Source organism: Tachysurus vachellii, chromosome 10 (assembly GCF_030014155.1).
Source record: "Tachysurus vachellii isolate PV-2020 chromosome 10, HZAU_Pvac_v1, whole genome shotgun sequence".
In the NCBI taxonomy this organism is placed as follows: domain Eukaryota; kingdom Metazoa; phylum Chordata; class Actinopteri; order Siluriformes; family Bagridae; genus Tachysurus; species Tachysurus vachellii.
This window is the reverse complement of record NC_083469.1, coordinates 11,741,191-11,764,249: the sequence shown is the minus strand read 5'-3', so window position 1 is coordinate 11,764,249 and position 23,059 is coordinate 11,741,191. Positions and strand designations below refer to the sequence as shown.

The 23,059-nt window shown below is 38.3% G+C and overlaps 1 protein-coding gene across 4 annotated transcripts; it reads left to right on the top strand.

Moving 5' to 3' along the window:
• The first annotated feature begins 32 nt into the window (after positions 1-32).
• Positions 33-19,339, top strand: ddhd1a (DDHD domain containing 1a). Of its 4 annotated transcripts, none has more exons than XM_060879452.1 (15): positions 33-344; positions 796-1,477; positions 3,246-3,422; positions 7,106-7,201; positions 9,545-9,673; positions 9,886-10,033; positions 12,652-12,761; positions 12,955-13,061; positions 13,171-13,430; positions 13,541-13,616; positions 14,083-14,232; positions 14,320-14,384; positions 14,791-14,963; positions 16,172-16,345; positions 16,455-19,339. In XM_060879452.1, the coding sequence occupies exons 2-15, from the start codon at positions 805-807 to the stop codon at positions 16,643-16,645; spliced, it is 2,529 nt and encodes an 842-aa protein (XP_060735435.1). In that variant the 5' UTR covers positions 33-344; positions 796-804; the 3' UTR covers positions 16,646-19,339. The 4 variants fall into 4 exon arrangements, with proteins under 4 accessions (XP_060735435.1, XP_060735434.1, XP_060735433.1 ...); XM_060879451.1 differs by having other exon boundaries at positions 33-596; XM_060879450.1 differs by having other exon boundaries at positions 33-599.
• The last annotated feature ends 3,720 nt before the right edge of the window (positions 19,340-23,059 follow it).

Sequence of the window (23,059 nt, the reverse complement as noted above, 5' to 3'; positions counted from 1 at the left end):
TTACGAGCAGCACTGAGAGTTAAGCGTATAAATGAATACCCCTTTAGTATTTTATCGTGTAAGGTACTAAAGTTGATATGTGCCTACACCTAGACTCATAAAATTAATTTGTTAGAATGTTACTAGAAAAAGAATGCTAATGATACTGGCTATTAAAAGATCATTGTAAAATGTATTTCTTCCCACGTCATTTCATTACCACGTTGGGATGAACGTGCGCGCTCCTGTTGACATCCGTTTGCTTACGTAACGACGCTCGGTTTACGTTTGGACAAATTGTTTGGACTGGAAATGGACGAATTGACGTTGGAGCCTCAAAGCCGGGGCAAGAATTTCAAAACAAGGCTAAACTGCTGCTACAAGGGAACGTCTCGTTACAACGGTTCACATAGAAGGAGCTGGTGTTAGCGTTCTGTAGTTCGAGAAGCTTGGTGTGTGTGTGTGTGTGTGAGAGAGAGAGAAAGAGAGACATAAAGAGAGAAGAGAGCGAGAGAGACAGAAAGAGAGACGTGAAGAGAGAGAGAGAGAGAGAGAGTGTGTGTGTGTGTGTGTGAATGACGAACAGATTTCCAGCCTGTCAGAACGCGACGCTCGTTGTTGTGAGTTAAACACTTAGCCTGTTAGCATGGCATATGCATCTTGACACTGATAACTAAGTGTAGCTATATTTTATATATAGCTACCCAAGTGTAATTATATTTATTATGTAGTGATGTATAAAATACTTGTGTTTTTAGCGCTTATGCCGTCGTACTTGAGCAGGTTGGTCTCATGTTGTTTTGATATCTCGCTTAGCAAACGGTTATGAGCAGCTTTACGAACAAGTCGCCCTTCATTAGTCCACCGGAGAGTCCTGAGAACGGAGATACCGCCGTAGGGAGCACAAACTGGGCCCTCCTCGGTAATGACAGGTTTCCGTGCTCCTGCGATGAATCCCTGGCGGTGCAGTCGGATGTGGAGAGACACCTGGGGCTGCTCCATACCCGGCAGGACGCCATGGCGCTGCACTTGGACCAGTCTTACCGGAGCGGTGCCGACTCCTACCTCCACGGCTCTCAGCTGGACTACAGCGAGAACAACGGAAACACGAGTCCGCTGGAGAGCAGGAGAAAATACCGCCCCGGTGCTCCCAGACCGCGCTTTGAGGTCGTGGAAGAACTTGGGCCCGAGGAAGTACGCTGGTTTTATAAGGAAGACAAAAAGACGTGGAAACCTTTCGTCGGGCACGACTCCCTGAGAATCGAGCTCATGTACCGCACATTGTGTCAACCGAGTCCGGGCCAGGACATCAGCCCAGGCCTAACGGTACCGGATGTACAGGATCAGTGTGAGTGTGCGGCAGCTGTGGCGTCGGTACAGAGCTCCGAACAGCTGGAGAACACCGACCTGGACATCAGCATTGAAGCAGTGTGTGTCAGAGGAGGACTCTATGAGGTGGATGTCAGAGAGAAAGAGTGCTATCCTGTTTACTGGAATCGTGAGTGCTGCTTCTCAATACCTTGTAGATGTCTTGTGTCTCCAAACAGCACATTTCAAAATATGTAAATATACCACTTAAGGTATTGCTGCTATTGCCTTTTATTGCTCAGGGAAAATGCTCTCCTGGCAGATTGTTGAGCAGTATGTGTTAATATCTAGCTTTATCTACATAACCATTTAAGCAAAGATCCAGAATTGGCTTTAAAAGGTCACAGGCATTCATTGGTTTGTATTATCGTGGGCATGATGAACTGGCAGGAGACTCTGAATTGGTACATTCGATTACATCCATTGCATATTTTATGCCATCAACAAGTGTTATGTTTACTCAAATTGACACTGATTTTGCGCACGATTGCAGAGTAAATAGTGATAGAGCACAATGACTTCCTCCCTCCTCATCATTATGCTTGCAGAGAGCAGCCTTGTTTAATAAGGTGGTGTCAGGAATTTCCCCATAATATAGTGCTCATTTACACAAATTGGTTACGTTTGAAAATGGAAAATGTTGGGTGAATGCTTCCCTTTTTATTCTTATAAATCTTATAGTTCCCAACAGTCACACAGGACTTAGTCACAGAGACACTGAATTTGCATATTGTAGCATGTACTTAAAGACTTTCTTCTTATTTGACTGAACATGTTGGCAAAGTCATTGTTTTAGAAATGTCTTTTTTTGTAGCTCTCTAGCAGATAAACAAAAAGGCGTTTTCATCTTGCCCTTTTTCCCAGACTCAAGTCTCCAGTAGTGCATCAGTACTTTCAGGATTCTTTGTTCCAATAAAAGCTGTTTTCTGACCTGGGTATGGTCCAGTATCTCATAACCACCTGAAAACATTGGACTAACATTCCAATTAACATCGCTGCTGAATACAGCATCAGCAGACATGAAGTAAAGCAACGTGTTTAGGACAACATGCCATTAATTTCTATTTTGTGTTTCACTAAAGGCTGGAAAAAGGATCTTGTGGAGTGCAAATTAAAGAAGGAACCTTCTTGATATATTAAGCTAACTCAAGACATTCATTACAACATAACATTTATTCTTTCATGTAACTGAGCAGTGTTTCAGTGTAAATGTTTTTCCCCAGACCTCTTTACAGTGACTCATAGTGAAGGGACAAAAGTTACGTTTATAATGCATCAAATAAATAAATTATACAATAAATAAACAATGCATTTTTATTTTTTTAAAGCCTTTATTATAGCAAAAGTGCTGTAAATCTAACCAGGTGCTCTTTGGCCGGTAGGAAATTTGAATATTCAGACATTGTGTGAAACATCTGTAGGACTTATTTGGATGGAATTAAATTTAAAAGCTGGAATTCCTGGTGTAGTTCAGCCATGATAGTGATATTCTTCCTTTCTCCCTGAGAAAATAGCAGATCAAATTGCCTACTCTTTTAATTAAACCTGTTTTGATGTGATATTTTTGGTCTCATCTGAATCAGTACTCAGTGTATTTAGTCATTTGGTGTGTGAGAAACCATATTAAACACTTAACTTATCAAGCAATCAGAAAAGCATGATCTCACAGACTAAATAAAGGGACTATTATAATGAAACGAATGAAGACACTTTCTTATTCCGCATTAACATTTAACGGTTTATTTGCTTGAAACAAATGAATGAGCATTTATGTTTAATCATCCTACACTATGTGCTGCCAAAACAAAATATAATAAGTGCGCATAATAAACCTGCAAATCATCTCTGTTGTAAATTTCTAATGAAGGTAGATGCTTAGATGCCTCTTGTCCCTACAGAGCAGGACCGCATCCCTGTGATGAGGGGACAGTGGTTTGTAGATGGCACGTGGACACCTATGGAGGAGGATGAGAGCGACCTCCTGGAGAAGGAGCACCTGGTGTGCTTCCGGGGACAACAGATGCAGGACACTTTAGAAAATGATGCGGTGGCCATGACTGTGGATAGCAAAGAAGGTAAGCATGTACAACATCGATACAGAACATGGAGGTGATAGTGAAAATAGTGAAAAGAGAAAGAGAGCATTCAGTTGTTTGCATCCAAGACTGAGAAAGCTCCCTCTCCCCGTTTGTCTTGGAGTTGATACTTGATTATATATCAAGCAAGATGCTGCTGTATGTAAAGCACATTAATTTGTGAATGGATGCTAGCTGTAAAAATACGTATGAGTATATGCAGTCTGGATGATTTATAGACTCCATCTAATTTGCATTTATGATTTACCTCTCTGCAGAGTTTGTGGGATGAATATCCCACACCTTTGCAGGGTTTGAGCTTTGAGCCTGTACGGTTAGTGAGAGAGAAACTCGTGTATCATTCATATCATTCGTGTCTTTCATATATATGTATGTAGTAAAAAAGGTAGTCATCTTTGATGACTTAGTTAGTGTAAGTGTATTTCATTGAATTTATTTGTATTGTATTTTAGTCTTTGAGAGTGAATTTAACTTAACTAGATTAACCTACAAATGCAATTTATTAAAATGCTTTTTGGTGTTCCTTTCTATACTGATGGTTTAAATGACAGGTTTGAGATTTGAAGCCATTAAAATATTGTTCAATTAGATTGATGTAAAGGCAGAATCTGGGAGTTGACTTGGATGATGAATGGTGGAAAGATGCGGTTGAATTTGTTCAGATAAGCTTTTTGTTTTGACTAGTCAGTATGCTGTAAACATTTTCAGACTTTCAGTGGTTCAAGGTCATTCCTACTCTCCCTATAGCTATAGCATACCTGAAAAAGAATAATGTATGACCGAGACAGATGATGGTCCAATCTCCCTTGTCACATGACTGAGAAAATGAAGAATTAATTATGTTGCTGCTTTAGCATACATACAATCTCTTGGCCAAGTTTTTATCAAATGGTGTCAGTCAGATGGTGCAGTGTTTTTTTTGCACTGTCTGCTAGTACTATTTGAACAGTGCTGATTGTGCTGTAAATTGCCTTTTTGTTTGTGAACAAGGTACAAAAAATGTAGCAGAGAAAATGTCACTGTACTAGTTTACTGTTGCTGAACACACCGTAGAACCAGTTTGTGACACCAATAACTTGTCCAACATGTTACACAGTTACACTGCAAAGCTCTAAAGATGTATTATCTGCCTACACAGAGAGAGCAAGGCTATTCAGTATATGGTTAAATGACTATAATTTTAGCAAACGCATCATTTGTCTCCTCTTCTGCTTTTACTATGGAAGGTCAGCTGTTTTAGTGAGGTTTTGTAAAAGGAACTAAGACTCATTAACCATTAGAGCAAGTGTGTATGCAGTGTAAAAGCCTGTTTGTCCAACACTATTTCTCTATTTTTTGCCTGCTTTTACGCTTAGGCACGCACACTATATTCCCAATGTCACATATGAATGACTCATTTCTATAATAATTAAAATAACGATACCAGGGAGATCTTTGCAGTTAAATATTGTTGACCTAATTCAGTGGTTGTAATTGCGTTCAAGGTGATTAAAACTGCTGTGAAGATTGGGTCAAGCAATAGCTCTGTAGATAACGACACGGTTACGTGTCGGATCCGTTTTGTTAAACTACACACTGAATTAATTTGATGCCACCTGACATACAGTATGGCAGTGTCAGCTGGTCTAGTCTGTCACATATCTTTAGCATTGAGGAAAACTAAACTGGTATGTTCTGCAACATGAGCTTAAAGAGGTCATAAGGTTAGCCAGGGCAAAATGCAAATACTGGATTCATGCCACCGTCACGCAGTCAGAAGTAATTGTGCTGTATGTGCTGCAGAATAATATGCTGTTCTGTACAGTCAAACAAGATTATATAAAATTGATCTACCTGCTTCTTATTCTTTGATCAATAGTAATCCAGAGAATGAGGTCAAGGCAGAAAGATATATTCCACTTTATTGTTGATGTGATTTTGACAGCAAATTTTATAATCTTTCCAAATTTGCTTCCTATTGAGCGTTTCCTATATGAGTAACAGTGATTACTCATAGCCATTACTATTGCTAATTGTTAGAAATGTAGATTTTTGCCCAGTTCTAGCCCTTTAAGCCAGATTGGTGTTATGACCGCATGAATTCTCTTTTAAGTTTACGTTTTGGAAGAATGGTGTTTATCCCCCATTCATAGTTCCAGAAACTCTGTCTGTCAGAATGTATGCCAGGTGGCATTGAAGAATAATGCTGGCCAGTGTCGGCCTTATAAGTCACTTTTATTTTTAAAACAAATTATATGACTCAATGCTTGTATATGAATTGCAGCAAAGTCGGTGATGGTTTAAGAATTGTTAAGTTATGAATGATGGGTTATGATGCATCACATTGATACTGAATTTGCTATTTTATGTACTGCAGTTATCTTGCAGTATTCAGCAACCACGTAAGTGTTTGTGTGGGTCCCTGGACAGTACAGGACATGATATTGACTGCTCCTGGCAGGGCTGCTGAATTTGTCCAAAGCTTTCAGTCTCTGAAACTTGCAGTCACATCTTCTGTCCTGAGAGCATTTCTGCTGTTCGGCTGTAATTTGCAAGTCTAATTGTTTCTTCAAAGAGTAGCCCAGGTGTGGCAAGCCTGTTTATAAAATACCTTATTACTGCAAAGAGAGACACATACAGTATGTGCAAACAACAGTGTCTTAGAATAACTTATAGGCCTATAATTATATAACTTTTTTATTTTTTATTATACTCAAGGGACACCCCGTTATCTGCAATCCTTTTCAGGGTTTATCTTGTATTCGGTTGTGAAGCATGGTGCCTTCTGTGTCTGTGTGACAGTATGTCCAAGCTGTACCAGCACACAGTTTATCTCTGTGTTCATTTGTTGATTTGTAAAAATTGAGGACTGAATTCATTCATTCATTCATTCATTTTCTACCGCTTATCCGACTACCTCGGGTCACGGGGAGCCTGTGCCTATCTCAGGTGTCATTGGGCATCAAGGCAGGATACACCCTGGACGGAGTGCCAACCCATCGCAGGGCACACACACACTCTCATTCACTCACGCAATCACACACTACGACCAATTTTCCAGAGATGCCAGTCCACCTACCATGCATGTCTTTGAACCGGGGGAGGAAACCGGAGTACCCGGAGGAAACCCCCAGAGCACTGGGAGAACATGCAAACTCCACACACACAAGGCGGAGGTGGGAATCGAACCCCCAACCCTGGAGGTGTGAGGCGAAAGTGCTAACCACTAAGCCACCGTGCCCCCCAGACTGAATTCATAATCAGTGCTAATAGTTAGTTGATGTTGGTGTTGGAGGGTCTGCTGGACCACAGTATAGATGAGATAAATGGAAAAATGATCCATTTAGGCTTTCCTTAGTACACCTTTTCAGCTGTTTTCCTTTTCTAATAAATGAATTTGTGAATTGTGAAACTGAGTTTTTTTTGTTTTTTTTTGTTTTGTTTTGATTTAACAGATGGTATCCTCATTGTGAATAAGACTATAACTAACCATAACATACGGTTTATTAGCATTTATTTTGTATATGAATAAATTTGGGTGATTATAACACTGTAAATTTCAATTAAAGACATCCCTGGTTTTAGAAAAGCCTGCAAGGAGTAATTAAACTTAACATTGTTAATTAAGTAGACCCGTCACTACTATTATTACTATGACCACTTACTGATTTTTGGTTTGTTAGTTCTCTCCCACCTTCCTCCTTTCTACCTCCCCTTTCTGTTCAAATGGAGCGGATATCAGACGAGTACTAAAAGCCTCAAGCGAAAGCGTTGCCAAGGTACTGTATTTCCTGCATCATTGACTTTGATTCCCTTTGGATTTTATCTTTGGACTTTCCCCTTTTGCCTATTAGGTGAGCTCTAGAACAAGGCCTAGATCAAATAATTTGTATGAATATGAGAGTGCTAGTGCTCAGAACATCTCCTACTCAATGGGCTGGGCTGTGTGTTGATTTTGATTTCTAAGCACCATTTCTTTTTAATGCTTGCTTTTCCAGTGGGCATCTAAATGCACTGCTGCTTCTTTTTAAATCTGGCCTTGTTCTCCTTTAATTAGATGTAGTTTGGCCTAGTTGTAGACAGACATACAGTAGGCTCTGTGATGATTCTCGGTGTGTTTTGGTTGCTCTTGCACTGGGTTTATGAGTAAGCCCTGGTGTTCTGCTCATTTCCTTTTTTATTTTTATCTTACTAAACCATAATAATGCCATGTTAAATGGAGTCCTTTGTTAGCCAGATGGCATGTTTGGTTTCATGAATGAATCCCTGCAACACCTGCCTTCATTATGGGAGTCAAATGGAAGCATTGTGGTCTCTTCAGCCTTCTCTATGTACACTGCACTACACTGTACTCCTCTGTGCTGTTATGGTCATATGTTGTGCACACTGGAGTAGGGAGTGTGGTTGTATTTACATATTCCCTAAATGTTTTCTGCCCTCCTGCATCATGGCAACAGTTTAATATCTTATTGGGCTTAAATTTATATTTTTATAATTATATTTTCCTAGCTCCCACTGAGTTTTTTCCATTTAACCGACATACTTTTGTTTTCCCGTGTGAACACCGAAGGCAATATAACCCAAAGGGTTCATTTACAATAGCCTGTTACATATGCAGCATAAACTGGTGCATATCAATTTTCCACTGGTTTAGTATGGTAAAACTTTTCATTCATAATACTATCCTTCATTCTCTCTTCTTTTCAAAGTGCTGGGACCTCTGCTTAGTCTTTCCAAGTAGTTTCCAGCTGTATTTCCGGTTTGTTTTGATTCTTTGCTCGCACTTCAGATTGACCTAACCAGAGTCAAACATATCAAGAATACAGAAGGGTAATATATCTCTATGGATCTGTATATCTGATACACAAATTGAGTTCGCTTTGAACTCAATCTCATGTCTAGTTACATGTTTGACCCTGGTGTGCTCTTTTCTTCCTGTAATACTTTATTACATTTGTTCATATTTAGACAGAGGCAGCAAATAAATGTTTAGTTCAATACCATGCTTAATACTTAGTTCTTATAACATCCTGTTTTACAGTTTGCTTCTGTGTGGTTGATGTGGTGTGCACTTCTGTTTGCTTTTGATGTAAATTCTTGCAGGGTTTATTTTTTTTGTTTGTTTGACTGTTTCGAGTAAAATATGACTACAGGATATATGATAATAATTGAACGATTAATTATTTTTATGTCCCGACCTTAAGATTTTGAGAAAACGTGTGAAACGGGTCAGGTGTTAGATGGAGCTCATAAAATAAATACAATAAAAAGATTCAGGTATACAGTAGGGTTATAATGGCACCACAGTTTCAACAGTGTGTGTGTAACATTGCAGTGTTTTGGATCATTCTTGGCATCAGTCTTTTAGCCAATGCGATACGCTTTCTATGTTAATTAAATGATGCGTCTCAGTCTTTTGAGCAGAGCCACTTGAAAATAGGGTGTAAGCTCATGAATGGTAAAATTTCATTCCAAGTAATGGCGATGAACAGAATCCAGCCCTAATAAGAAACAAGCATGCACTCACACACACACACACGCAGAATCCTGGTGTTTGCTGCCAGTGATGGGCACAACTGGAGCACTATTATGAATGTTACTGTGCAAAACATTTTTACAATGCAGAACCAGTGTTCATTATTCTGTCCTGTGTAGCTCCGCACAGTTTGTTTGTAAGTGTTATAAATACAGAATCTGCGGTGGATGCAAGGTGTTTTTTTCCCCCCCCTTACCCATAATAGGAGTGATTACATAACAAAAAAAATGATTTATCTGCTTTTGATATATGACTTCCACATAAACAAGTAGTTTGTAATACACATTATGTGGGCAATATAGTTGGTGTAGAAAGCATGAAGCCTTTTTGAAACCACACAATTCAGTCTGCAGATTTCATATTATGCTGTAAGAATTAATCTTGTATACTTTAGAATTCCTCATTTATGAAACAAGTATAAAATATCGGTTAATTCAGTTGGGTTTCTTTTTTCCTTTCTATAGTTTGACTCATGAACTGTCAAGCCAGAACAATGTCTGTTACACAGCATGTATCTAAAGTGAATTTGTGTAAACGGTTGTTTTTTCCTCCCATTTTCTTTGTCATTCTCCACATTATTTTGTAGCCATCCACAGCCTAAAGCTGAGTCGCAGCCATGTTGACTGGCAGGGTGTTGAAGAGGTGTATCTGTACAGTGACGCCACCACCTCCAAGATCGCCCGCACTGTCACACAGAAGCTCGGCTTCTCAAAAGGTCAGTGTTTGCATTTCAGCTCAGCCTGCATGCAAACATGCGGGCATAAACGGACTGGTTTCTCCTGATTTAAACTACTCTGAAACTGGCATTCTTCAGTGCTGCACCATAGTAAACTTCATAATACCTAAGCTAATTTCCGAGAATGGCAGGTGTTTGTAACCTGAGCTGAGTTGGACTGTAATAATCTTTCTTCATGTTGTGGATCCCAGCCTCAAGCAGTGGCACCAGGCTTCATCGTGGCTATGTGGAGGAGGCATCTTTGGAAGATAAGCCCCCACAGACAACCCACATTGTCTTTGTTGTGCATGGCATTGGCCAGAAGATGGACAAAGATCGTATTATCAAGAACACGGGCATGTAAGTATTCAGAACCTAACAAGCAGAAGTATGTCAAATATGTTTACATGATATAGTTGTTGATCCTTTTGTCTGTGCTGCACATTATCTGTTTTGATGTAAGTCATAAGGGTCATAAGGGTTCAATGTGGGTTCAATTGGGTCTTCTACAGGTATGAAGTGTTTGGCATTTGGTCATGCCATGTCATGTGAATAATCTCATGTCATAGTTTGAAATATCCCCTGGCTGTTCAGTAGAAAATAACTAATATCTAATGAAAGCATTGAGTGCAGCCACTGTATTTGCCTGCATATTGAGACCAGGCTCATGTTTCTTTTTGGCTGTGTTTTTACATTGGAATTACATGGAATTTACGTGGAATTACATTTCTTATGCTCAATGTCAGTTTGTCATGTACAATTACTATATAAGGTCACATGCTGTTTCCCAATTTGTATACTATCCATTCGAAATAGTATCCCAGATTAGAAGTTGTATGTCCCAAATTGTGTAGTATGATATAACATGGACCACAAAGTTACCCGGATGGTCTTTGCACAAGGGAGGAGGAGTTTTGTGACTGTTTGCTCTGCCTTATTTTAGATGCATTTTAGAGAGGTGAAATGTTCACAAATAAATAAAGCGAATTGAAAATAAAATTATTTAGTATAAATTATATAAGGAATGAAGAAAAGCTAAAGTGCAAGGAGGAGACAGATTTTTTTGTGGTGACAGTTTGCATAACTTGGCAATAATTTTCTTTACCATTAAATGATACCTTTGTATGTCTCAGTGCTCAGCATACTCTTTTGCTTAAGCCCTCAAAATGTAAAATAGTTTAAGTAGGAGACTTGGGACACAGCGACTGTGTAGGTGCTCACTGTAGCCCATACGTAGCTCTAATTAATTCATTATCCACTTCCAACACATCTAATTATAGCCTGAACGCATTTTTGGTAGTTCAGCTCCAAATACATTACCCTGGCTTTTTGTTGGATTGGGGGACTCACTCTCTTTACATTACCGTGTATGGGACGTTAACAGATTTTAGTGAAAAGAAATATGTGAGGAATGTTATTGTGTAAGTTCTTTATTTAATAGCTGGATACAGGGACTGAGAACTTTTTTGGAAAAAAATAGTCTATCTAACAACAATCAGAAGCAACCTAATTTAAACCCCTCTTCTTTATATGAATCTATGCCACTTCATACAACAATAATATCTTATAAAATACACTTAGTAATACCTCTTTCCTGCTTTTTGATTTGTAAATAAACCCCAAAGGGTGCACTTTACTGTACCTGAGGTTGTCATTCTTTAAAGGTTACTTTAACTTTGTTTTAACCACCTCCTAGCTTGTGTTTTAACGTTTGTATATTTTGTTACCTTCTCCATAGCTGACCGTTAAATTTAAGCCTTTTCATTTGAGGATAAAGGAATTGGGTACCATGAGGAGTACAGACCTTTTCTCTGAGACATTTGCTCTTTGACTTTGAAGAAGCTATGGCATTTAAACAATGGCATTTAATGGACATCCCATAGATAGAACATGTGGTTAAATTGACATTTAAGCTCCTAGACTGGAATTTATTAAAGCTGCAACCTGTATGTAGAAAAATACCCATTTTTACTACTATTTTTGCCTTCCTGCTGCCACTGTCAACGATTGCTGCTTGGTGCGGTTTAGTTTCCACTCTTTTCTTGGAGCTTAGTGGGTTAAGCTTGTAAAGTAGATCAGTCCTGATCTAAGCCTGCTGAAGGAATGTGGATTACTCACTACCTTCCAAGAAAGAGCTTGATCATTACTGTCTCAACTTATCTTCTCTCATCATACTTTAATTCCTTTGTTCAGTCTCCTTTTTTGTCCCTGCACACAAGAGCATGACACTTCTGTTACCCCCAAGTGTACCTCTTTAGCAGTCTTCTTATTCAATCCTTTGTGCTTGTTTGGCTGTTGAAAAGCCTGTCCTGAAATGACTTGTGTCTCACACACTTATAGTAAACAACAGGGGTATTCATCATGTCACTATAATTTAATGAAATGTAACCAAGGTTATCCAAGGTTACATTTCAGTGAATTCAGCTTGGTAAACATGACACAAAACAAGTCATATCATGAAAACAATCCACAATAATGACTCGTACAATTACATAAAATATGAAGAATGAAGTGTCTGTTCCATTGTTGCAGTTCAGCATGAGGTCTTGGTGCAATAATGAGATTATCAAAGGCAGTGCTGCTATTGGCCAAGCAATGACTAGACTGAGCCCCAGTGTGCAACAACAGAGCAGACGCCACCTTAAAGGCATATCGGTCATTCTGAATGGTTTTATGCATCAAAAATGACCAAAAGACTCTTGGCACTCTACTATTGCCCTTTCAAAGTCAGCTTTGCTCACCGTCACTCTCTGTTGACTCTAAGGCATGTAGATTCATACGCAGTGTGTATGAATCTATATGTGTATGTATAGATTCAAACACTGAAACAGGTTTAGATATTTATCGTAAGCTATAAATGTATAATGTGGTGATTGTGTCAGTATTTATCAGTATACAACAAAAAAGTAACATTTCATTAATATCATTGAACAAATACACAGTCTCCATGTATATTGTGTGTTCTTGCATATGTTTAGGCTGCGAGAGGCGGTGCGGAAAATGGAAGAGAAACACTTTTCCGAGCACATTGAGGAGCATGTGGAGTTTTTGCCAGTAGAGTGGCGCTCCAAACTGAGCCTGGATGGAGGTACTGGACTTATATACAACAGCTAAACCCACCTGTCTAGAGTACACAAGCCCACATATGTATATGCATGATTGTCTGTGATTAGTCGTCCTTGTTCTGCCTTTATTATGCTACACTCAGTTCAGGAAATGCGCAAACAGAAACAACGAATATTGTCATTGAATGCTAAATGTAAACACTTCTGTTTCTGTAGACACAGTCGACTCCATCACACTAGATAAAGTGCGAGGGCTGAGAGACTTACTGAACAGCAGTGCCATGGACATCATGTATTACACCAGCCCTCTCTACAGAGATGAGGTAAAATTATACTCCCACTTCCTAAAAATACATCTAATTGTTGGTGTTCAGATAAACTGCTTATTCGCACTGAAGTGCATTTTAACTGATTTCTTTGCAAAATGTGTAGATCACTAAAGGCTTGACCCAGGAACTCAACCGACTGTACTCACTTTTCTGCTCTCGGAACCCGGAGTTTGAGCAGAAGGGGGGCAAAGTATCCATCGTTTCCCACTCTCTCGGCTGTGTGATTGCATACGACATCATGACTGGCTGGGACCCGGTGCGTTTTCGCATGCAGGAGCTACAGGAGCCTGATGAGGAGGAGTTGCGCTGGATGACCTACAAAGAGCGCCATCTGTTGGAGCAGGTGCAACATGCCAGACAAAGGTGTTGACTTTACTTATCTTTTTTACAGGGCAGTCCCTGTTTCCTGGGATATTTCTTATCTGCAAATTATCTGCGGTATTAATTTGAAATGTGTTTTCTATTCGTGTCAGGTTGCAAGAACTAGAGGAACAGCTTCAGGGTTTGGAGGCTACTAAACCTCCTGCTGCTCCTGAATTGAAGTTTAAGGTATATTATGGAATAAAACTTTTATTTACATAGAACAAATATCTGAGGTGTTTTTGTCCATGCAACTATATGTTTGCAAGAAATGAGCTGACAATAAGCTACTGCATACTCAACTTTGTAACGTCATGTCACACATGATGGGATTTTGTAGCTGGGATACAAGGGGCTGCTTTGACATAACAGCAGCTAGGTCACAGTCAGTAACTATTAATAATCTACAACATGCATCATTATGATAAATGATATAATGGCAAACGATTGTGAATACAAAGTAGGTGGCTGCAGTTGACGCTCAGTCACAAATTTTGAAGCCATAAAAACACTCTGGTGGCCCTTACTAACACGTTATAAAGAAGCTTCACATTTTAAATAGTTATACAAATTTCCGCCTGAATTTTGGGATAGAAACCACACTTTAAAGGTGTTCACTGTATAGCATGTAGAATCACTCAGTCTGGTCTTATAGGTAGAGAACTACTTCTGCATGGGCTCTCCCCTAGCAGTGTTCTTGGCATTGCGTGGCATTCGACCAGGGAACAGTGGATACCAGGATCACATCATGCCGAAATCCATCTGTCAGCGCCTTTTTAATATTTTCCACCCCACAGACCCAGTGGTAAGAGAATCTGCATGATTCATTAATTATTGCACCTCTTTATAGTACTTGAACACTTTCTAAAAAACATCTCCATATATCTAACAGGCCTATCGACTGGAGCCCCTTGTGTTGAAACACTACAACAATATAGCACCTGTCCAAATACACTGGTAAGTGTTGTCAATCTGTCCATAAATTGGGTTTATTTAACATATAGCAGTTTGTTCTAAGCAAAAAATGAGCATCATAAAAGTTATTGTTTTATTATGGCATGCTACCCATGTTTATACAGGATCATTTATTTTAATAATGATCATTTATTAGTCATTTCAAATGAGACTAATTTTAAATCTAATTATAGCTTAAGTACAACACATTTAATTCACTGTGTCCACAGTGTTTAGATATAAACTGTGTAAAATGTAAAAAGATGTAAAAAATCATTTACCAGTACCCACTCCTATTTGACCGGTCAGCATTATATATTTAAATAAATAAAAAGCATAAGATGAAACAGCATGACATATGGCTCATTGACTCACTGATAAGTCAGCTATTTTTAAACTGTGCCTGCAGGTGTAACACCTCCAATCCAACACCATATGATGAAATGAAACCTGTTTTCCTGAACCCAGTGAAGGATCCCACTTCAGACACAGAGAGTCTTCCCAGCCCCAGTACATCACCTGTGATGTCTCGACGACCCTATGGAGATTCCATCACCACACTGGGCAAGGCCAGCATACTGGGTACCTCACACCTCAGGGTTATTCGATAAACTATTCCACAAACATAATTTATACCCTATAAAATTAGATTTTGCCATGGAGCCCAAACCAAAGGTATTGCAAAAAAAAACCAAGGCATTTTAAAAAACAGAACAAAAGATGAATACACAGAGCAAGAACAGTAAAAATGGTATCATTTAAGTGTAAAGCAGGTTGCTATATTACAGTGTATAAATGACATCTTGTCCTATTTTCAGGAACTGATACAGTTAATACCAGACACATACAATGGTATGATGATTCAAAACTCATTTAGATACTTTACATCTATATGTGTTAAAAAACTCCAGTGCTTTTTAAAATGTCATTACATTTTTTGTAATGAACATGCATGATGTCCTTGAAGATTATTTGGGGACATTACTGCCACCTTGTGGACAATCTTTGGAGATGTAGTCTTTCCAGCTGGTACTTCCACCATAGAGTGGACTATGGGTATAGGAAGTTTTCTATCTGAATACAAATCAAATCATGGCCAGGAGCACTTATAGCTATTCCTATAATATAAGAGTACCTGGTGAAAATAAGAGAATTATTTTTCCCTTAAGATATGTGCAGGGCTTTTTCTTGTCTACTTCTCATGTGAACTAGTGAAGAATGAGAGAAACGAGTTTGATGGCCACATGAAATGGCATATTTTTAAGATGAATTTTAACTGGTATGTTTTATAACAATTTCCTGTTCCACTCATAGGTTCCTGTTTACAGTATGATATATACACCTTATGATGTGCAGTTAATTGCATTTTCAACTGTCTGGGACATAAAAATAGAATAAACTATAAAATTTATTTTAACCCCAATTTGCTTTTATACAAGTAGGAAAGGAGGAAAAATGGTTGTTGTGCACATGAGTCTAAGCTCACCTGATCACACCACCCTATGGAGAGCCCACCTATCCTGCTTTTTGCTCTTCCCAAACCTGGCTGTAATGCTTCCCATCAGGATGCTCTTGAGCATGCAGGTGTAAAAGTTCCATAGCATATTAGATGGCAGTTTAATGTGTGTCTAAAATTTTTAAAGTTTAAAATTTTAAAGTTTAAGCAGTTTAAAATTTTGGAGCATGGATATGTTTCTGCATCTTACAGTACCAAGTTGATTGAATATTGAGTGTGGGTAGTAGAGATGTGTGTAGCTTGTGTACAGACTTCTGCACTGTTATGTGTTCAGGTGCTGCCAGCATTGGAAAAGGCATTGGAGGAATGTTGTTCTCCCGTTTCTCACGCTCCAGCAGTCAACCATCAGGAGTGGATTCTGTAGCACTGGATGGTGAAGAGAAGAGCCAGTCGGCATATGGCCTGTCTACCATGTCTCAGTCCACCTCCACCATCATTGATACTGCAGGTGTGCATACATTGATCATACTTGCACCTCAATTATAATTATCTGTATAAATGTCTATGTTTTGTTTGGATAGCCTGTGTGAGAATATTAAGTGTTTCTGTTACTGCAGTGGAGATGGAGCACCGCATTGACTTTGAGCTGCGGGAAGGCTTGGTTGAAAGCCGCTACTGGTCAGCAGTCACCTCACACACAGCCTACTGGAACTCTCCTGATGTGGCCCTGTTCCTGCTGACCTTCATATATAAATCACAGAGCTCATCTGAGACATGCCAAGACAATCCTGACCCTGACCCTGAGTGACCCAGAGATATGACCACACAAGTCCAGTCCCCACACAGATAGATCCATCTTCTCTTGTAGCGATAATAAAACACTCAAGCACACTCCCTCCCTCCCACACTCCCTCATTTTGACTCCTAAAAATTCTTCTTTGTCATACAAAGACTGATTACCATTTTTCCTGTTGCTTTTGCAGCAACCTTTCCCATTAACCTAGTAACCATCGACTCCTACTGGGAAAACTCTTTGATACATTGAGACATTGAGTATATCTCTGGTCCTAGGAATGTTTTGTAAGGCTTTATTTTGGGTGCCGTTGAGGCCTTTTCAGCCAGTCCCGTTGCATCCTCAGCATTGTGTGCGTGTGCGTGCACTTCGCCAACCTACATGGTTTTTGGAACTGCATTTTTTCCAAAGCCGAAACCAGACTAAAGGGCATACAAACATGGACCACTAAATCCTTTTAACGTCCATTTCTCTAGGCTGTTCAATCCTCATTTGCACAATGTTAAAAATATAAGTAAATACCCAATGCAACTCTTTATTTATTGACATAGTAATATATGAGGATCTTGCATAGCGCACTAATTTTTTGGGGCAATTGTTTCAAGATTTAAATGTTTATTTTTACCGTAATATTCCTGGAGAATACTGGACCTCTTTAACGACTAACAGACAATATTTGGATTCTCAAACTGGAGAAGAGTAAACCATTAAACAAAATGAATGTCCTTTTTATACAGGAGATAAATAAGAAGAAGCAATTGTTATATTCAATGGATTTTACAACCAGATGGTGCTGTCAGGATACAAAGTTAACAGTGCATTTTCTTAAGCTACTAATATAGGTGATTCTACTTTGCATGGAGTTTGAGGATGAAATTGCTGCTGTATTGATTTTGTAGCCAAACCTAACATTTTACAGTCTTACTTGAGTCAGGCCATGTGTTGATGATACATTAAACTGCTGCATGTGTGTGTAATCTGGTGCATTGTTACTTTGGAGTATTAGAACTACTGTGTAGCCTCAAAGAAATTCTCATTATTTCAAACTTGTTTCATCCACCAAATACAGTGGAGTGGAATTGGATAAGCTGTATGGGTGTTCTGTTTAATGTAATTACACTAGTAATTAGGCCAAGATAACTGGACTCACTGGACGCATTACTTTCCAATGTTTCTGTGCCTCATGGTAGTGTGGTATTCAGGCACCTTTTACATTTAGGCCCATAGTAAGAAAACAGAGATTATATATTTTATATATATTTAGTTAACAATTGTGGAATTACAGTAATAGTCATTGAAAATTGTGACGTTCCAATGAGAGGCCAAATGTTTTAGCTATAAAATTCCTACTCATAGAAATAGTTACTTCATGTTTAAGCTTTTAGTCTTGTGTCTTTTAAGCACTTTTGAGATACTAGATATGCAATGGGGAGAGAATAACGGATTATCGATAAGAAAATGTAATGGTACCAACTTTTAACAGCCAGCATCTGCTTTGTTTTGTGTCTACATTGTGTTTAAAATCCCCAAAGGCCATACTTTTCCCATCTATGGCAAGGGCTGTAGTATGTTGATTTATTTTGTTTATCGTTGTACACTCGCACAAGTGCAGTTAGTGTTGTTAGCCTGTGTGGATATTTAAAAATGTCCAGGTTGCCTTTGAGGACCACAGAGCCAGTCTTCTGTTGGGAAGCTGACGTGGCTTTTCCCTTCGCACTGAAGGATGAAATAGAATTATTTATGACTCACTGTTATTGTTGGCAATAGGAAACAGAAATGAATGAAGGACCAGACCTTGCACATTACCGCATGGCTATAAATGGCACAGAAAGAAATAAAAGACCCTCTTGGTGTGCATTTATGTTTTGCTACTTCATGTATTGCGTTATGGAAGAGAATGCACTTTGTTCAGTTGCTAGAATTGTGGTAACATTATCCGTTTAAATTAATCACAGGCAAAACATGTCAGAGGTTCTAAGTCATGGAGGGTTTGTTTCTTAGCACGATTTTTTTTTTGTTTTTTTGTTATTTTCTGGCATGCCGTGCCTCATAATCACTGCATGCTCCACTAATACTAATTACAGATGGAATAATATAAGGAAATTTTTATCCTCATAAAAGCAGCACTACCTTTTCTACATTAGTGCTGCTTCCAGATCTTTCAGCCCAGTAATTAACAGATTGGCTAATCACATCAGATTTAGATAATTCACCTAAACACTTGGCTGGGCAAAATAAGTGAATCTGTACTACAATATATGCAGGAGGTGGGCATTCCTTAAATGCATGCTCAGGTTTGAGATTTTTTTTTTTGTGATGTTTAGAGATGTAATTTCTGATTTTGAATAACATGGTATATAAGCTACAAATGCTATTTTTGTATTTGATAACTTATAAATGTTTCTTAACAGGGCATCTCACGCAAAATTGTCATTGGAGATATTCATGACTAATTTTACACTATAGTACAATAAAGGATCCTCTTGTGTGTACTTTGTTCTGCAGCTTAAAGGCCAGTTTCTCCTAAAAAAAAATATTAGTTATTTCAAAACATGAAAAATGTCCCAAATGACTGTTATTTAAATGTACTAGAGACATTGAGCTTGGGAAGAGATGCTGTGCAATAACCCATGCCTGTAATGGATTCAAACTGCCATCCGAATAACACTGTATTTCAGTTTATTAAAGCTTTACTCTTCTGTTTTGGTACAGTGCTTTTTTTCTTTCTTTCAGCATTCAGTTGCAGCATTATCCTTTACTTGAACTATTTTTCTGTTTTTGTCTATTTCTGTGGTGATTTTAAACTCATTGAATATTGTTGCCTGAACTGTGTAACTGGGGGAGTTCAGAAATGTGTGTGGGACAAGAAGAATTCCACAGTGATGGGTGTTTCCAAAATATTTACAAGACTGCCTGCACTGATCCCATGCTCTGTGATGCACACTGCCTGCTTTAGTTTCATCAAGATAAAAGGTATTACCTTATTTGTCTTTCTGTATTGTATTGTTTTTGGATGGATCGATTGATTATGCATCTAGAGGACATGGAGTAATTCTCTGAATGTTTAGTCTGGGCATTACTGGATGAACCTCATTAAGCTAATTACAGGGTGTTTGCTGATCCTTAAAGTATTTTTTCTTTCATTCATTCATTCATTCATTCATTCGGTCAGTAAGTCATTCAGTCAGCTTCAGTAACTATTTTCCTGGTCTAAGTCAGGATGGGACACACTCTTAATAGGATGCCACTCTATCACCGGCCACCATAGAAAAGCAAACACACTTCTTTACACACAATTTAGAGTACCCAGTCCATTAACCTGCAAATTTTTGGAAACCCCCGAAGAAACCTACGTGGATGGGGAGAACGTGAAACTGTGAACAGAGCTGAAGACAAATCCTAGAAAATGTGCTGCCCTGTTAAAGTCTAAAAATTGTTTTAATACATTTATTTTCATTTTAAATATGAGATTCAATTTTAGCCTAGAAAGTTGATTCTTAATTTCATGTAATTTTTTTAATTCTTACCATAGCCGCATTTCTTTATTTTGCACACCTTGGAAGAAATTTACATGAGGCAATGGTATGTATGAAACGGGCTAATGTCACCAAGCCCAGTTGTGCTATAATTTACGGTCAATATAGGAAAATAAGATGGTTAAAACCAGTACCTGCCTGTGTCAGCAGGACTTCACACATACTGGGCTGTATGCAATTTTATTGCGTACAGTACATTTATCTTCTATAGTATAAGATTTTTTTGTTGCCTGGTGCAATTTTTTTTGCAAGTGTATAACTTTCACATGATGGGCAGTGCTCTGCAATGTGTCTTATGAGTAGTGTATGTCATCTAAGTAGAGGATGAATCAGAATTATGGGAAGTCCCTTCTTAAAATGACATCAATGTTGCACTCTGTGGATGTCTACTTTCAGAGACTTGAAACACTAACTAGTAATGCAATCTGTTGTTTAGTGGTGTCAGGATTGAGTGGACAACCTCAATGCTTTGGCCACCAGAGGGCAAGGCAGTCCATGATTTCTGCTGATATCATTGGTTTTGAATAGTTTAAACACGATCCCATTCCTAAATCTGCAGTGTCTTCTGTTGGTTCAGTCACTCAGAAGAGGGTGTAATGATGCCTTGCATCTAGATTCACAGGGTTCTAGCAGCACTGCCAACATATAACATCTAACATATAACAAATAACCTCAGCATGCGCATGAACATATTATTCCTCTATTTCAAATATTTTTCTTCAATCCAAAAATTGTACCAGCCATTAGTTTTCAGGTTGATAGCAAGGTCTATGACTTCAGCAGTCCTGTATGTGGTGGTCTCGTATTGCCAGTGTGAGTCAGAGAACGTCAGAACTCCTCCTCCTGGCCTCTTCCCATCCACCCATTCCACTTTCCTGCACACCATCTCACTAACTGTTTACACCGTAATTAAAACACAGCCTATAAAAGGCAATGGCTGTGTTGCCAGACACTGTCTTGTGGAGGAGGTCAGAGCAGCAAGGAGAGAGGGGTTATAAATCGCTTTGATGCTGTCTAAGGCTGCAGCTCACATTCTTGAACCAAAGTGGCCCTGCAGTGGAGCAGCCAGGACACTTTAACTCATCCTTCTACCATCCTCTGACAGAAGAACTCTCCAGGACATGACAAATAATTGGGAGAAAATGCAGTTTTAAGACTGCAGGGAGTAATGACAAATTTGGTTTCTAATTCCGAAATTTTCAGCTCATAAATTGTGTGGGATTTTAAATTTAATTTATTTAAGGTGTCTAATATCATACTGATGACAGGATTACTAACATGGAACTAAATGCTAACTTAGTAACTAATTATCACTTTTGCTTTTATAAGTACAATGTTTGGTCAAGAATATTTGCTGAATGGACCCTGAAATAAAATATAAATTATTTCAATTTCCATTATACCACGAGTTGAATGCACTGTTATTTAATAAAAGCAGTATAATATACTTGTTGATGTGAATTTGTCTATAGGGAGATGACTAATATTTATGGAAGGAATGTGGTGACTTATTAATATGAAGTTTTCCAACACAGGATCCCAACCGTGCTCTTTTTTCTTCCTTATTAATTTCAAGAGAAAATCAAGGCTGAGTGAAGAAAGAATAAGACCTTCAACAACTTTCAATATGTTTTTGCTTCAGACATATTAGAATTAGGATCTCGTTTCATATGATTTAGTTCATACTGTTTTAGATTGATGAATTTAAATCACATTTTAAAACCTGATAATCCTGGGTTTTGTTATTGGGTTAGCAATACAGTATTGTGATGTTTATTTAAAGAAATAGTCAGAGGTCCCTTTTCCTTTAAAGGTGGGCTAAAAGAACTCTCAATTTAGTGTTAGTGTTGGACTTCTATAGCAAAAGTGACACACTAGTTCTTTCATATCTAGCATGTGTTGACAGAAATTAACAGAAAAGGGAAAGGTGATAACAGGAACAGTCCATGTATCCATATAAGGCTTTTATTCCTGAAGGAACACAATATTCACTGGAGTAGTTTCAAAAGAATCATATTTTCAAATCCCTGTTTCTGTGTAATGATGTAAATCAGCTGGGTTTGTTTTTATTTCAAAAATAAATATATCAGATTCACGGGTGACTTAAGATGACTCTGTAGCATCTGACAGCTTCAGGGAGTTGAACCTAAATGCCAAACAAATGTAAACTTTATTAAATGTGACAAGAAGAATGAGACCCGAGAGCTGGAATGCTAGTTATTAGCATTCAGCTAGTTGTTATGGTAGATATTATGATAGCTAACATTTGAGATTGGGAACAAAATTTACAAGTTAGCCTTATACAGTATATTGTTTTCCCTCACATACCTTGATGAAATAACACCTATTCTATTATCAGTGACTAAAATTACTGACTTAAAGCAGATTTGTGAAGCTTTTTTGTTACCTTCCTTTGCTATTCTCATTCATTTAATGTAAGTTTCTACTTCAACTTGACTTGAGAACTTATATGTGTGTGTGTGTGTGTGTGTGTGTGTGTGTGTGTGTGTGTGTTTTAATCAAGACCTTAGCTGCTCTGGGAGTAAAAACATCAGCACAACAAACATCATATTTTTTAAAAGCTTTAGATGATTAATAGCACTTAAACCCTGTTTAGTACTTAAACAGTAGCCAAACCCTGGTGTTATCTCTGTAGTGGTCAATAAACCGACCTCCATATTGGAAAAGCCTAATTAACTGAAGTGTGCGCATTATTATTTTATTTATAATTTTATTATCATAAAGTCCAAGTCACACGAAACAATATGATTACAAAAAAATACAAATAATTCAAATCAAAATTTTTTGAGAAAATACAGAAATATAGCTAATATTCTAGACCTGTGCAGAAGCTACAGTTTGTTCTACAATTTGGGAAAAGGCTGCGTCCAAA